Genomic DNA, 16,266 nt, shown 5'->3' on the forward strand with positions numbered 1-16,266 from the left:
GAATTGGCCCTAAGGTTAATTATTTGGCCTAGGTAATTAAGAATTTCAGTTTTCTACTTGATCTATTTACTAGAGATGAATTAGGAATGCTTAATCACTTCCTAATGCAAGTAGAGATTTGCAGATTTATCGCATGCATAGGTGAGAGGATTCCTTTTTCCTAGTGGATTAATTGTGGAATTAATTACACTAACTACATCTTAATATTTGAACAAATTGAATCTAAACATAGCTATATAAACATTGTGTGGTAATAGAATGAAATAGACTAACCTTATCACATTGCGGGCTTGATTCTATCATTCATTAACTATAATGACTTAGTGGATAATTCCCTTATTGCTAATCATACATTAATCCATGATTAGGAGAGGTGAATTGTTTGCATAATTGACAATTAGAATTAAGAATGTGCAATGAAATAATCATAAAGCAATTTAGGGAGTGTCTAATGAGAAATTTAACTGTGATTATGCATACTAGCAACGGAATTATGAGAACCATAGAAGGAATTATAACATAACGTGAAATTAGCTTTATGTTACCGTAGTTTGGGCTGAATTTGAATCAATTTTCTGATCCAAAGGAGCTTCTTGTGGCGAGAATTGGGCATCACTTCCGTCTTTTGCTCCTTCTCCAAAGGCTATGTGTGCCGGCAGCACCTCCCCAAGGTGTGTGTGTATGTGTGTGTGTATACTGAATGTGTGTGTGAGCATATATGTGTTGTGTGTGTGTGAGAATGCTCTTATATAGACTCACAAGCTCAAAATTTTGAAATCATCTGCTATGCTGGTCTATAGTCCACTCAAGCCTTCATGGGCAGGGTTACTTGCATGGGGTGCATGGGTTGCAAAGTGTCCCGTTTTCTATTCTAACTCACTCACTCACTATCTCTCAAGCTGGGAAAGTAGCCGATGAGCCCTATCTGTGTGTGAGGGCGCCCTCTACTTGCCATATCAACTCAGCAGTGGCCTAGAGCCGGTTCCCACACAACTCCCGAGCCCCGGTGCCTCCCCGCACAACCTTAGGAAAAAATGTTCTTAATCCTAGACGGGCAATTCTAATCAGATTTTGATGCCGAAACTTGCTATGCTAAGCTAGAACTAAGGTGCATAATCCCGAGCATCTGCCATATTTAGCAGCCCTCGGCGTTCGAAAATGCATTTTTTTCAAATTTGGGGTACGGGTGCAGTTTTTCGAGATGGTTAAAAGTAGACGGGCCGGGTGACCAAAAACTTACTATTTTTGAAAATTTTCCACAAAAATTATTTTAATTCACTTTTGGAAGCTTTATAACATTCTAAACATCATGGAACCAAAAGAATTTAGAAAACTGCTAAAAATAGTAACTTTTTCCTTTATGATTGTTTCATGGTACAATGGTGTTCTTTTAGCTCGGGGTCGGAGACCTTACACAAATCCCTATGTAGAGCTTATCACACTTATAATAGAGAATTTTCTATCCATTATCGTACTTGTACAACCCCACATGAGTGTTGTCCGTGTTGATTTGACTCGAGTCGTCTCGTTTACTTGTCTTAGTTTTGCATTTGAAATGTCTAACTTAGGTAGCTTATCCTCAAACTCTATGTCAACTTTGTTCTTTGTGTCTGTCTATCCCCATTTGTCCACAATATAGGGATTTTGCATAAGAACCCTGACTTATTACCACTTTAATTGCTTCCACATCCTCGATTCAAAATCACTTCAAGTCACAATACTCTACCCCTTGTAATCTATACAAAAAACACTTGGTGGCTATGAGTTTACAACCACTCCGTTAGTCAAAAATCTTTGAACCGACTAAACAATGGTGCTTTTGGCTCAAAATCCATTTTAGCTTGCAAAATCCTCAAATGAAGTCTAAATGCAATTTCAAAAAAACCACTATGCTTCTTACGACTAGATCTAACTATGGTACAATTCTGGTCTCAATTTGTGACAAGGAACATGGATTGTGATCCATGTACCTCAATGGCAGAATGTGATGAAACTTCACACACAACTTGCCCTTGGTACTCTGACACTAGCTATATGATTTTTGTGTTGTTTGGACTTGTTTAAGTTAGATGAAAGTCAAAACCTAGGTCTAACCTCACGGTTTTGCACTTGGAAGTGTTTTTGATCCTTTTGACCTATGTTTTGGACTCTTTTGGCTACCTTGCTTTGGGAAGTTTTGTTTACAATGTCTTTGCTACAATCAAGTAAAGTCTCTACCCAAAATCTTAGATGGGGGCGCGATCCATGCTCCATCACCTCTAGACTTGGAATTTGGCTTGTTATTTACTTATGATGTTTGTAGCGTACTCCCAAGATCTTTTTGGATTTGGATCAAATTTTGCCAGCCAAGGGTGCTCAGAGTGTGCAGCTTCCGCATCAAAACTACATAGATTCAATTACAAGGATTTTTGAAAAAATAGGATAAATTACATAAAAAATGGGCTTAGACAAGGTGTGTTTGTCTAGGAGGCACCCGTCAACTGTATCGATTAAACATTGCAATCTTACATCTTAACAAAACAATAACTAATTGCAATAGCCACTAAAATTAAGATAATTGCATCTCTGATCTTACCATTGCAAAATTACAATGAGTAGGTGAGAAATTGGCACATTTGTAGTAACACTAAAAACCATTCATTACCTTGCTAGCATTTTTAGATGTTGGATTCCTATTGGCAAAGTTAACCATCGTATGCAAAGGGTGCAACTGTCTTAGATGGATTTGTTGACCGTTGTATAGAAAATCTTTAGTTTAAACAATTGAGACAATGGATCTTGTTTCAAAAGGCTTAATTATTACATAGAATCCATGTATACTGAGCCAAATGAAGGTAACGCTGACATGATGCACTTAAAGATGTTACAGATTGATTGGGGCCTCCGTGATATAGGAAGACATTACTTGAAGGGGCATTGATGTCTTATGGGCCGCAACTAGGCAAGCCTTGCATAGTTCAAGAGAAAAAAACAAGTGGACATGGTCACAAGTGAGGCGCTGATGCATGCCCATCTTCAACGTTGGGGTTTGATCATTGATGGCTGCATTACATGCACCACCATTAGTGCTTGGGACTCTAAATAAATGCTCAAGTTGTTGCATTTTTGGATGTCAATTCCTATGGATATTTTTTCGATGTGCAAATCTTGAGTCTTGAGTGGATCTATTGCTTAATGATGCCAGAGTTTAGTATGTTTGTACCTTTCCATACACATTTTTTCAAATGCCTGTTTGTTTTGTTTGCATTAGTTTCACTTACCTCTTGTTGTCTACACTTGCCAATGCATAAATTGGTTTGATGTTGTATAATTAAAAAAATGCAATTTATATGCTATTAATGATGTGCTGACCATAATAGTGAAACATATCCTCTGACTGCCCATTGATTATCTATCTGACCATCCAACTATGGATGATCAATTTTACTCATACTGAGAGTTATGTCCAACCTTTTGAAGACTTCCCTTTGAAAATGAATGTTGAACTTCCTACTTTATTTGACACTATATGTACGGGCAAGCCATATAGCTTATGCAATGTCCTATATTCTTGAACTCTTAGTGATTGAATAATAAACATGTATGGGATATATTTATTGGATGAACGTAGTGGTGCTTGGGATCTAATAAATTGGTATGGGGTTCCAATTACTTGAACCCACCCGCGATGGGGGTTTGTGGCGTCCCTGCATAACAGCCAGAGCAAAAGGGGAAACTGACCCAACCGTAGATCTACCCAAGCGGAGTTGGATGAAACCAGAAGCCTGCTAAAAAAGTGCAATGCTAAGAATAGTAGATAAATGATAGCTCTATTTACATTTCTTCTTTTGAATGGTTTTGAGAATTAAACATAAGTAAAATTGTTAAAATGTCCAAAAGTAGTAATAGTGATAGCCTCCTTATCTTCCCTCAGGCCTGCTTGCCCGATTCTTCTCTTTTAGACTGACCGCCTTCGCACTTACCATGCCATCAAGAAGGGCTTTTGCATGCTCTTGAAGAATACCTTCGTTTCCTTGAAATTTTTTTCTAGCTCATTTACATCAACGAACACGTCATGTGCATGTTATCCTAAGAAGCTTTGAACAACTCTTGCCACCAACTTGATTCACAATGGCTTGGTAGGAGCTCACATAGACTTGAAGGTTCTCATATAGTTGTCCCATGTTTTCCTTTTACTACAAGAGATTTTGTAGCTGAACCTCCTACTCATCTAACAGTTTGGCTTGCTCCTCTACTTGAGTTGTTGTTGTAGCCAGTTGCTCATGCACATCCTTGCACTAGCTAACTTCTTCCTTAGAGTTTTTTTAAAATGATTGGATTTGGCATTGCAACCAACTAGCCATAGCTTGATTGTGCTTAAAACTGTAGTCATTGCTCTTGATGTTCAATCTTTGCTACTGGCTTGATCAGAGGCTTTTTAAAGAATGTAACTCTATCTTGGGAAAATCTAAGAGCCAGGGGAGGGACTCAACCGCTAATGCCTTGCAAAAAATCAAGCTACTTCATCCATATGCCTATGAAGGGAAGTGATTGACTAGTGTGTTTCCCCCTTGTGGCCTCTAGCTTTGGCTCTCTCTTTGGTATTCCCTCTAAAGGTATGATTAGGATTCTTTCTTAACTGAAGTCCGTGTCTCCACCAAAGTTTCATTGTCGCATGATTTGAGTGTAACCAACAATTGGCTCAAATTGTGAGATGGACTTCCCTCATTGTTTTGATGTTCTTCAAGGCTTCAACCGCATTCGATATCTTGATGGTGCTTGACAATTCAACCTTGTGGCTTTTCTCTTGTGGCTCTCATAAGCTACTACTAGGTTTCCTAGAGTTCCTAGTGGAAATCTTTGGCTTCTCTTTTATGTGACTGGCCTTCCCTTTCATACTAGCACCTTGCAACAAGTAAAAAATCTGAAAAATGTGCCCACCATTGTAAAATTTTTGGCCCCTTGAGTACCCCTATCATGTGGTGGTTTAGGATATAATTGAGGATCTAGGCCACATCCATTGAGCTGTCAATGAGTCTGGCCATTTCCATAAACTAATTCTCTAAGATGTGCTTATCATCCTTTTTGAGGGTAATGGCCTAAGCCACAAAAGATGCCATTTGTTTGTATCCCTTCATTTTGGAAAATGGTATGGCCTAGGTAGCTTTCTTTGTTTGTGCTAGCTCCTCCTTCGTCTCTCCCAGAAAGCTATGCACCTATTCAGTGGTCCATGCCATGCTTGTGTTTTCATGGGGTAAGGAAAGAGCGCTCACAAGATTTTATTTAGTTTCTTGAATTGTTGTCTCCTTGTTGGTGCAACACGCTCCTCCAATACATAGTTTCCAGAGCATCCTTGGTGATTTTACATCCAAATGTTGCTACAATGGTTTATAAAACTTTGTGAGCTTGGCATGGGCAAAATACTACCTCTCTTGCTCTATAAGGGTAGTGGTGGTGATGGGTTTTGAGGAGTTAACGAAAAAGTCCACAATTGTCGTCTAGGAAGCCATAGTGTGTGATGAATAGGGAGCATGAGACGAGAAAGCATGCATAGAGGTAACTGAAGGTTGTGTGCAAACCAAGAGCTCATGCTATGTACACACTGATTATGAATAATGTAGAGCAAGTGAACAAGGTAACATGAAGGAATATGGTAACATTATACACACTAGCACTAGTAATGGCATAATAATGATGGAAAGAAGTGGTTAATGAAAGTGGTTGATACGGGGAGCGTACTTTGATGCTTAGGTGACTCTTGATGTGGCTTTCCTGCTATATGAATGTATTTTATTTTCTATGTGGCTACCTTAAAAGCTATCCTAAATGCCTAGAGTGTTGCTCGCAGACAGGTATCCTAGGCCGTCCCTTTGGTTTGCACTATTGTGGTGAGAATGCGTTTGAGAGTCTTATTAGAGCTCTCAGCCTAACAATTACTTTGAGGATAGTGAGTAGTTGATTGATGGTGCCCAATGGAAAAATTGTTATTTAACTGCATAATTACTATGTTAATGAACTTCAATGGAATCTTGTGTGACACACAACAGGGTCTATCTCCTTTACATCTGTATGGTGCCATGTGAATACATATTTTTCTTCTTTGAATTTTTCTAGCTCATCTGTTCCTCTTTTGAAATGTTGATTGTTGCTTCATCTGATTTGGGGTAGCCAATTCCTTGGTCCCTTCCTGACTCTATGCGAAATGAGTTGGAAATCTATGTTGCTGATGCTTGAGTGTCAAACTAGTAGCTGCTGATATAAATCCAATGTTGGAAATATACGTTGTTGATGCTCCAGTGTCAAACTAGCAGCTATTGATTTAAATCCAATGTTATCATTTGGAAGATATTCAATACCCTGAGTTCTCTTCATACTTGCTTTGTGGGTTTAGTAGAGAATAATTCTTGAGGTCTGATTGTTCCTAGAAACCCTACCTAATTGGTTGGTATTACCACCCCTTTCTTCCCCATATGTACATTCAAACCATTTGTTTGCTAGTCATGCAAGGCTCTTGCCACCCTTAACCAAGGCATGCTTACCTACCTTCGTTGGTATTGAGTCTACCATCCTTTTAGGAGGTGTCATTATCCAATATGCCATTCTTAGTGTCAAGGGTGCAACTTAGTAAAAGTAAAATTCAGCATGCAAAACTTTTCACAAAGGAAAAGGGTTTTGTTTTTTTTTTGGTTGGGGGGGGGGGGGGGAAGAGATTGAAAAATATTGTGGCCAATGCGTCTTGACCTCTTAGGTTTCATCAAAGCAGTTTACAATCTCTTAAGCATCCACTTAAATAGATGAAGGTTATCATTGTTGGGGTTTCCCAAGGTGCATAAGAGTTATAGTTGTGAATGATGAGGTAGACACTGGTTGTCTTTTGAGGGGCTCAAAAAGTATCATTTCAAAGGATGTAAGGGTACACTAGCTATTCTTTCACGCATATGAGAAGGAAACTTTGGAGGAAAGGGGCAGTGCTTGATCGGTGGTGTAAAGAGTCTTCTTGGGGAGTTAGGTATGTGTTAAATCTTTTGAGGTTTCTTATGAGAGAGATTAAGCTTTGAAGCTTTAAACTTGGTGTTGGTGTTGGTGTTGACGGGCGCGCGCGCACACACACACACACACACACATAGAGAGAGAGAGAGAGAGAGAGAGAGAGAGAGAGAGAGAGAGAGAGAGAGAGAGAGAGAGAGAGAGAGAGAGAGAGAGAGAGAGAGAGAGGAGATAAGATGAGATGAGATGAAATGAATGTTATATTAAACGTCTTCAAAAGGACAAAATGACCTATGAGACCAAACGGATACAAGTTTGGTGGATCTAAGCGAAAAACTAAAATCATCATCATCATCATCATCACCCAAGGATGCCGGGCAATTTTTGAGAAAGTATTGCATCGATTGCACTGAAGAGCATCATCAATGTTCACCTCTGTAAATAGTTCACATCATCAATGTTCACATCATCAATGTTCACCTTTGTAAATAGTCGTACTGGATATCTCCCATGTTGTGCTAGAATAGTCATGATCCTTTGATGGAGCCTCCATCGATGTCGTGGTTGCCCTTGTAGACATGAGCGTCTAGCTCTCTCGAGCTCAATGGCTCTGTCAACTAATAGACCTCTGGTATAGATTGACTCTGAAGTCTTATGTGAAGCTTTCTCATCCAATTGCTAAGTCCTTGCTATAAAGAAGTCGGTGATCTCTCTCTATAAATGTCTTCCACTGCTTGATCTCCTGAAGAGACTCTCTCTATGTCTATCTAGCTCTAGCAAAAACAGCCTGAGGCATCTCTGATCCTGATATCTCATGACCCTAGCCAACACTCCAAAGCCCTCTCTGAATAGACAATGAAAGCGGCCTCATATCTCATAGTATACCGGACAATGAGAAATGTGATGTAACTCTATCTCTGGCTCTATATGACACAATTGGCAAAAATTGGCCTCTGTTGGTACTTATCAAAATCTTCCAGTCTCAATCTCTAATTGATGTGATGATATGCGCATCTGACCAATAGCACATCGGATAAATGAGTTTCCATATAGGCCGGTCTGATCACATATCCATCCTCTGTTAGTTGGAGAACCATCTTCGTGTCCAACTCCTGTGTCGACTATATCCATGTGCTCCTAGTATCTAGGTGAATCAGATCCTGATGTATGAGTCTAGTGACCTCCGTCCATGTGAGAGATAGGGAGGGTGCATCCAAGGAGTACTAGAACGGAGGCAATCTATCCATGCTGAAATCATGTGACTGAAATTATGATGTCATCTGCCCATAACAACATGTTGTATCCCCCCATAGCGCTAGCTGTCGAGATGACTCAAGGGCTAGCCAATCATATTTTTCTGTGGGGAGATCCATAAACTATGCATGAAGGATACTAATCTAGTAAGTGCCTCGCCCATGAGAGGAGAGGCAGCTAGATCCTCGGCTCGAATAATCTCATGTGGCACTGAGGCCTTAGCCTGAATCATTCGAGAGATCATAGAGACAAAAGGGCTCTCCATACATCTCCATCCATCAGTGCTACCATATCTGCCATGATGGTCCATTAAAGGTCCCCAAATCTGAACCCTGTAAAGCATAGCTGAAGCCACTAGAGTGTCAAAAAAATAGAGCTTTGTTCGAGTTTCCAGAAACTGAACTTGCAAACACATCCTCTCCAAACCTCCCAAGTCTGCATAAGCTCTCACCAGTCTAGTCTCTATTGCTCTCCTCAAAGAAAACACCGGTCTAGTGAAGACCACCCCAAGATAGGTGTATGCATCTATATACTCCACTGTCTCTTGGCCATATGTAAATGCGGGTGCCGACCTCTTGACCCACTGTGGTGTGGTATTAAACACCATAACCTTGGTTTTCCCATGTTAACAGACAATCCACTATCATGAGCAAATGTGTACAAAGCATCTAAGTGATGCTGCATCCCCTCTGGGGAGTCAAAAATCAACACAATATCATCAACATATAACAATAGTGGCATCCATGTCCCTGCCAAATGTGCTCCTCTATCACCATCCCTCTCAATGTTATTAGAAACCTCATCCACATACATATCAAATAGTGTAGGAGATAGCAGGTACCCGTGTTTCACCCCGATAGTTGAGTGTGTTAGAAAATAGGACGTAGCTAAGTAGATATTAGAGTAGTTTACTTAATGGAGATAGATAATTTTCAAACATGAGATATTATATATATATATATATATATATATATATATATATATATATATATCGAGAGAGAGAGAGAGAGAGAGAGAGAGCAAACATGATATACGTGGTTCACCCAATGTGGACTATGTCCACGCGAAAGCAACCACTCAATGGCTTTAATACTTCAAACTAGAAGTAGGTTACAAAGGGATTATACCCTTAATGGAAGTCTCGCCTTGCTTCACTCTCACCACCTCACACACACATTGTTTCATCAACTTCACAATGTCTTTTGTGTGTAGAAGAGGCCTCCTTTTATAGGTCAAAAGGACTACATTCTCTCATGAAAGGCAGCCGTGTGTAGCCGCCCTTGTGTAGACAAGTCCGAGTTGAATTCTCCCATGCGCCCATGTGTGGCCGCCCTTGAGAAGACAAGTCTGCCTAGAAATTGGCCACCGGCCAAAGACTTCCATCCGTCCACCACAGATACTGCCACCGGCCAATTGATCGACCATTTTTTAGTCAATTTCCAGCCGTTGTCCGACTATAATATTTCGACGAAGAGGGAATATTTTGGCGAGGGCGTGAATTTTTGGTTTTTCGGCGAGTGATTTTTCTTACGCACGATGGCTTCTCCACATAATGGGGGCCTTACAAATGTGCGTTTTTGAGACAAAATTACAAGGAGTAAATCAGGCTCCATACTTAACAGAGTGATCAAATAAAGAATCCCCTTTGTAGTGCGTACATGCCCCACCATTGACCTGTATAGCCATGATCTCACAAATCAACTATGTGGGTACACCCATCTCCTGCAGTCTGCACATCAATCTAGCTATGGGCACTGTATGGAAGGCTTTGTGGAAATCCACAAAGCACAAATAGAGCCATCTCCCATGTGATCTCCCCTCCTCAATAATGACTATGAGTGTCAGAATATGATCAAGAGTAGAGAAACCTCTCCTGAAACCTGCCTATCCTGTTGCCTATACACCCTCTCTCTCTGCCCATCTACTCAGCTGCTTCTCAAAGATGGATGCAAACAACCGTGCCAATAGGTGTCCAATCATGATAGTATGGTAGTCTACTGACTTGGAGATAGGTACGATAGTAGACAAACTCCAAGTATCAGGTAGACTCTCACACATGGCATGGTTGAACATCATTGCTAGAAGCTTTGCAAGCAGACCTCTGGCATGTATAAAATGCTTTGCTAATAGGCCATCGTGATCATATGCTCTCTTGGTCCTCATGCTATCAATAGCCTTCTTTACCATCTCGACGGTAAGAAAGCACATGTGTGTGGGCATGGCTATGGCGGATCCAAAAGAGACTGTATAGAGAGATGATGCATACTGACCCAATACCTCCGTAGAAGTAATGACAAGTGGGGTGAATGCCCATGGAAGAGTCTCCATGCCTCATTTGAATCCTGCTAAAAAACAGATGGTATAAATCTTGCTCTAATCGAGCTAGAAATGCCTTCTTCTTCTGTTCCACCAAACGTCGAGAAGCAATCCATGACTGCCTATGAGTGATGCCTCCTATAAGTACCTCCCTCTGAAGTCAGGCTCTTGTCTCATTTGCACTCCTCATCATAACAACTATTTTGGGGTATGCTCCTAGAACATTGTCGCTGCTCACAGGCTTAGTATATGGGTATGCCTTTTGTAGAGCACAAAGGAGAAGCAAATTGCTTCTCTCACAGACGAGAGGAGAACGATCACAAATGAGAGACAGAGAGAGATAAGATAAGGTAGGATTGGAGCAAAAAAAAAGAGTTTGTATTCATTTTTTAGGCATTATATATAAACATTACAATGTTCACATGTTAATTGGCCGCCTAAGTTTGGGCTGACCCCAACAATCGCCCCTTCAACAAAACTTGGTGTACAAATTATTCCTAGTGACTACTGATACATCTAGGCATAGTAAACTAAGCAAGCTTGCAAAACTTTTGTGCTAGTGATCTCTAACGCAAAGTGTCCACCATAGACACCTTTATCACAACTTGTAAGGATCTCCTTGATGTTACTTGAAAGAGAGAACCTTCTCAACACTTGATGCTTACCCTTGCAATACATGTCATTATTTATCAATATATACATAGTGGCTTGACAAACCGGCCATTGTTTTTGGCCCTTCGTGAGGCCATCTAGGCATTCACATGTATCAAGAAAATGCTTTATACATTGCATGCAATCATTGTCTTGAACTAAAGCATCTTTGAACACAATCACCCTTGCTGAGTCATCTTATAGGTGTTCACCAGTCCCTTCTTGATTTTTTGTTTTAGTAGCCCAAGAACTGGTTCTTATAGGCCCAAATTCCCTTTGCCTATTTAACAAGTAGCATGGCATATGAAATTTGTTTAAGAGAGGAACTTTGAAGCAAGGGAAAGCATGTCAAGGTCTCATTGAAGATGGACTTGTACGATGTCATGATGGTGAAAAGTGAATACCTCTGGGGTCTATGAATAGGCTCAAGAGTTTATTCACCCAACTCTATGCATCAACCACAAGCTGATGATGAAGACATGGTTATGGTCTTATTGAGTGCATTGAGAAAGAGTGTGATCAAATTGTTACAATTGTCAAGCAAAAAATCTGGCATTTTACTTTTGATGAATGTTATTGAGATGCTCTTTTGGATTCACATAATCTTGGCTTGGACAAGGCTAGTGGGATCAACAATAGTGCCACTATTACCTCGTGGGTAATGAGACTATATTTGTGAGAAGTAGATAGAACCTATGGCTTTGCTTTCATCCTTCTTAGGACATGATCCACAATTGCTTTCAATTGCCTACAAACTATCTCCAAGGCAAATAAATTATCAAGATCAATCAATATGCTTGTGCTAGACACTGGTCAAGGGGTACACAATGTTATCCTTGAACCAAGTGAACTAATAGAGGCCAAAAGGCTAGATGAAAATTTTACACAAATGTGGGAAGAGATAAGGTACACGTTGCACAAGGGTGGGGAACTAGTGCCATCATCCTTTTCAATAGTTTCAACTTCAAAGTACCACATGAAAAAATTGGTAGCTCTTTAACATGAACACATTCCTTGCTTATGTGGGAGTAAGATGATAAAGGATGTATTGCCCATCCCCTTAGCAATCCCAACACCCTCACACTCTATAAGCCTTGGTGTTTCCGCTAATGACATGCATGATCCCGTTTAGCTAACTTACTAAAGGCAAGATCAACCTTACGGGGAGAGGTCTCACAATTGAAGATATGTGTTGGGTTTTGTACCAAACACAACCTGGATAATTGTGCCTAAAAATTTAAAATGTACCAAATTTAAACTTGTCCCCATCAACAAGGTTTCCTTCATCAAAGCTATGGCTATACTAGACATGAAGCTAGTATTAGCATAGCTACTAAAACGATGGGGGGAAAATGCGGTAAGCAAGCTGTGAAAGACATGAATGATACTCCCAATTGGTATATGGAAACCATGAAAAAGACGAACATTGTTATCACGAGTTGTGGGGTTGAATACATGCATACCTGTTTGACAAGGACCCCAACTACAAGGAGATTCTTGACAAGCCCTTCGTTAGACAACTAATGACCATTCAATTATGTGTATCACTACCTCTATTTGTGGCATAAAGTCACCAATAGGTTCAACTTAATTATCCATGACTACATGATGTGTAATCAATACTATTTTCAAGTTTGGCTACTTCTATTGTGAAAGTAAGGCGAGGGTAAATCTGGGCTCTTTGAAGAGAGAGAGAGAACATGTCTAGCTATTGGCAAAGCTGGAGCTTGCACAAACCACATCAGCTTCAAAATGACATTACAAGAGACACTAACATCCTACTTGGCCCTATTTTGAACAGTCCCTGAAACCCCCGTCCTTAAATTGTGTTCGCTCAAATTAGCTATCTCAAATCATTATATACAATGCTAACCATCCACATGAAGGGAGTTCCTTTGATTGCACATTAAACACCTAAAACAGAATCAGTGGCAACCATTGCTAATGAATTCATAAACAAGCTCAATTTTCATGGCACAATTGTACCTTGTTCCAAAAAGACTACACAAAGCAGATAGAGACTGAGCCATCCTTCGATGGCGAAAAAGAAATAGGATATTGTTACAAGTACTCCAATAAGAGCTCCTCTTTTTATGTATCATACAAATTTTTACTGAATAAGTAGCTCATTTAATGATAACAAAGTGGGCACCACACGTAAGCCCCCCAACTCAAAAAGTAGCCCTGACTTGCTCTAATTGTTGAAGGTATAATCAAAAGCTACAAAATTGCCCCACAAGGGACTTTTTGGTTAAAAAGGGATGTGTACATATTGGAGTTTAGATGCTCTTTGAGACTGAACTTTGAATGTAATCAAGGCTGACCTCCATGATCAAAAATCTTTTCGTTCATGTTTACTGGAGCCGGTAACTCCTACCTGTGAAAGCAGTCCCCCTACTGGCTGGCTGAGGCGGGGCTTGAACACCCACTTGGGGTACGACATTTAGCAACCTTAAAGTAAGCTTGTGTCTGTGATAGAATGTCAAAGAAACACCTGAAAGAGGGCATCCTTGAACAAAGAGAAATAAGAGAATGCCTCCAAACAGAAAATCCGAATACAACACACGTTAAGGATACACCCATAAGGGGGTTTTCAGGAAGTTACGCCCTCTGTTACGAGGATGTAAAACTGTGAGAAAGTAGTAGACATGTCCCACAATGATGCCCATCAAGTCCGTCACGAGGGGTGAACCAAAGATAACGTTAAGCAAAAGCATGACCCAGGGTAAGTAGAAGCCCTGTCAACAAGAGCTCCAAATTGTGTTAGACAATAAAACCTGTTGGATAGTTTTTAGCTGGTAGGGATGTCAAAAACGAACCAACCTGTACTGTGAAAAGGCCCATGATGTTAATTCGTGCACTAGCATACTCTCTGCTCCACAAGTATAAGAGCATGAAAACCAGTGAGGGGCCCATAATCGGTTGCCGAAGAGGTGGTATAATCAACCCAATCCCCTGAAAAATTATTGATGAGCCCAGTCAGTATACCAAGGAGACCACTTCCATGTGGGAGTTGGATAGATAGTTTAAAGAGAGAAGCTTTTGGAACGTCTACAAGCAAGCTCGTAGGGAAAACTGTACTCACCAATAAAGTAAACATAGAGAACAGCATCATCCAAAGAAAATCAGCTGTCCTTCCTTGGAAGGTTCCTTGCTCAAGTTGTACACCATATCTTGCTCTGCAGGCAAGAGCAAATAAGGCAGCCAAATATAACTCACAGCCAAATATAACGCAAGCAACTTTAAAGCTTTAATACTCACTTTTCCTACAGATGATACAAACGAAGATGCTCTGCAGGCACGCCCAAATAAAATGGCAAAAGAAAACCAAGCAACTTTAAAATTCAATAATTATTTTTCCTACAAATGGTAAAATTGAAGATCTTACCAACACTAATAGGAGGCAAATTTTCATAGCCAGGGAGAGCCAAGAATCATGTTAAAAGGAAAGTATACGTTATAGACTCTTCCATACTAAATTCATCAACTCCATCTTGCATAGAAATGACCAACTTCATCAGTGCCCAAAATTGACTGTACAACTAGGTATCAATATATGCTACGCCCCACCGCATGTGCACGCGCACACAACGCCCAGAAGCAACTCCAGTTGCAACAACAGCATATGGCTAAAAAGCTTCTGCTTCGAACAGCTATGCCAAAAGCATCTGCATAGCTGCCACCTCAGCACTGCTACCACATCATCAGCCATGTCATCACTGCTGCCACATCATTAGCATGCCATGTTATCAACAGGTGGTAAACCTGAATCATCCCCAATCACACCAGTCAAATGTGGACATATGCACAAAACCCAGAAACCCAGATAGAAAAGCATGAGACTTCGCTTCTAATCAAGCCAATATTGTAAACGTCATGCCAAGAGGAAAGGGATCATGTCTAATGAGGATGTGACGTCAAATGTTTGTTGTGTAAACTCAACAAAACATCCCGAATCTTGATGTGGAGGCCACTGCTCCTTCCCTAGATCCCAAACAATGTGTGCCAGTGGCACTGCAGTCTGTAACAAAATCTGAATAGGTGATGGAAAGAACTGCAGCAAGGAAGAGACGGGGTCCACCCAGCTACTGCACCCCCAAGGATAGACACAACCGAACTGCCCATCAAACAGAAGAAAACAAAATGAAACAAAACAAGCACAAACAGCCATACACATACCCACATGACCACGCATGCAAACATGCAATCAAACGCACAGCAAGAGCAGGCACATACTGGCAAACAAGAAAACCAATTGCATGCAACAGACAGGCAAACATAATCAGCAGAAAAGAAAAACACAAGCAGAACTCTCTCTCTTTCTCACACACAAACATAGCGCATGGTTTATCAAAGTCGACGATGCGGAAGCCTAGAGCAATGGGGAGAATACGAGAGCGAGAGAGCGAGAGAGAGAGAGAGAGAGAGAGAGAGAGAGAGAGAGAGAGAGAGAGAGAGGGAGAATACGAGAGAGAGAGAGAGAGAGAGAGAGAGAGAGAGAGAGAGAGAGACTGCTGAACCAACCTTGGCAATGAATTGATGATTCGGGGGCTAGGTGTACTTATATAGTCATCTTAGCAAATTGCCCTATCCAGAGTTTGACAATCAAGTAAAATAAATACCTAAAGCCAAAATAAATAAATACCTAAAGCCAAAATAAATATTGGGATCACATTGGGCAGCTCACTTGAGATGCCACAACTTTGACAACAGCTCTGCAACTCATAGTGGACATAAATAGTGAGACCAAGTCGATGAAGAAGCTACCATGGACACCCCAGCACTGGCCAGGATACCAGGATACTGGATTCACCTCGATTATGCTACCCTCAACCTTTTACCTTAGAAGAATTCCATCTTGAACATCGGTTGCCTTTTGGAAAATTGAACTATAGATCACACTACGTCCAAGAATCCCCATTCGTGAATTGTGAACACATCACGTCAAGACTTTCCAGACAATGAACTTTGAAACACATCTTGTCAATAATCTCGCCAACAACAATGGATTGGTGCACTCATCTATAGTGTTTTAGATACGTCTGATTGGTTCCTTGCCAGATGCATGTGCCTTGAACT

At 40.6% G+C, this 16,266-nt stretch overlaps 1 protein-coding gene across 1 annotated transcript in view; it reads right to left on the reverse strand.

Moving 5' to 3' along the window:
• Positions 1 to 13,347: 13,347 nt before the first annotated feature.
• The window catches only part of DER1 (DERLIN-1), a 31,548-nt gene continuing 28,629 nt past the window's right edge, over positions 13,348 to 16,266 (reverse strand). The window contains exons 4-7 of the mRNA XM_086529179.1: positions 14,273 to 14,366; positions 14,011 to 14,142; positions 13,765 to 13,925; positions 13,348 to 13,656 (exon numbers count right to left, since the gene is read on the reverse strand). Of these exons, the coding sequence (XP_086385305.1) occupies positions 13,542 to 13,656; positions 13,765 to 13,925; positions 14,011 to 14,142; positions 14,273 to 14,366 (502 nt within the window). The 3' untranslated portion in view covers positions 13,348 to 13,541. The remainder of the gene's footprint in view (positions 13,657 to 13,764; positions 13,926 to 14,010; positions 14,143 to 14,272; positions 14,367 to 16,266) is intronic.

This window comes from Adiantum capillus-veneris, chromosome 14 (genome assembly GCF_014529385.1).
Source record: "Adiantum capillus-veneris isolate H3 chromosome 14, ASM1452938v2, whole genome shotgun sequence".
In the NCBI taxonomy this organism is placed as follows: Eukaryota; Viridiplantae; Streptophyta; class Polypodiopsida; order Polypodiales; family Pteridaceae; genus Adiantum; species Adiantum capillus-veneris.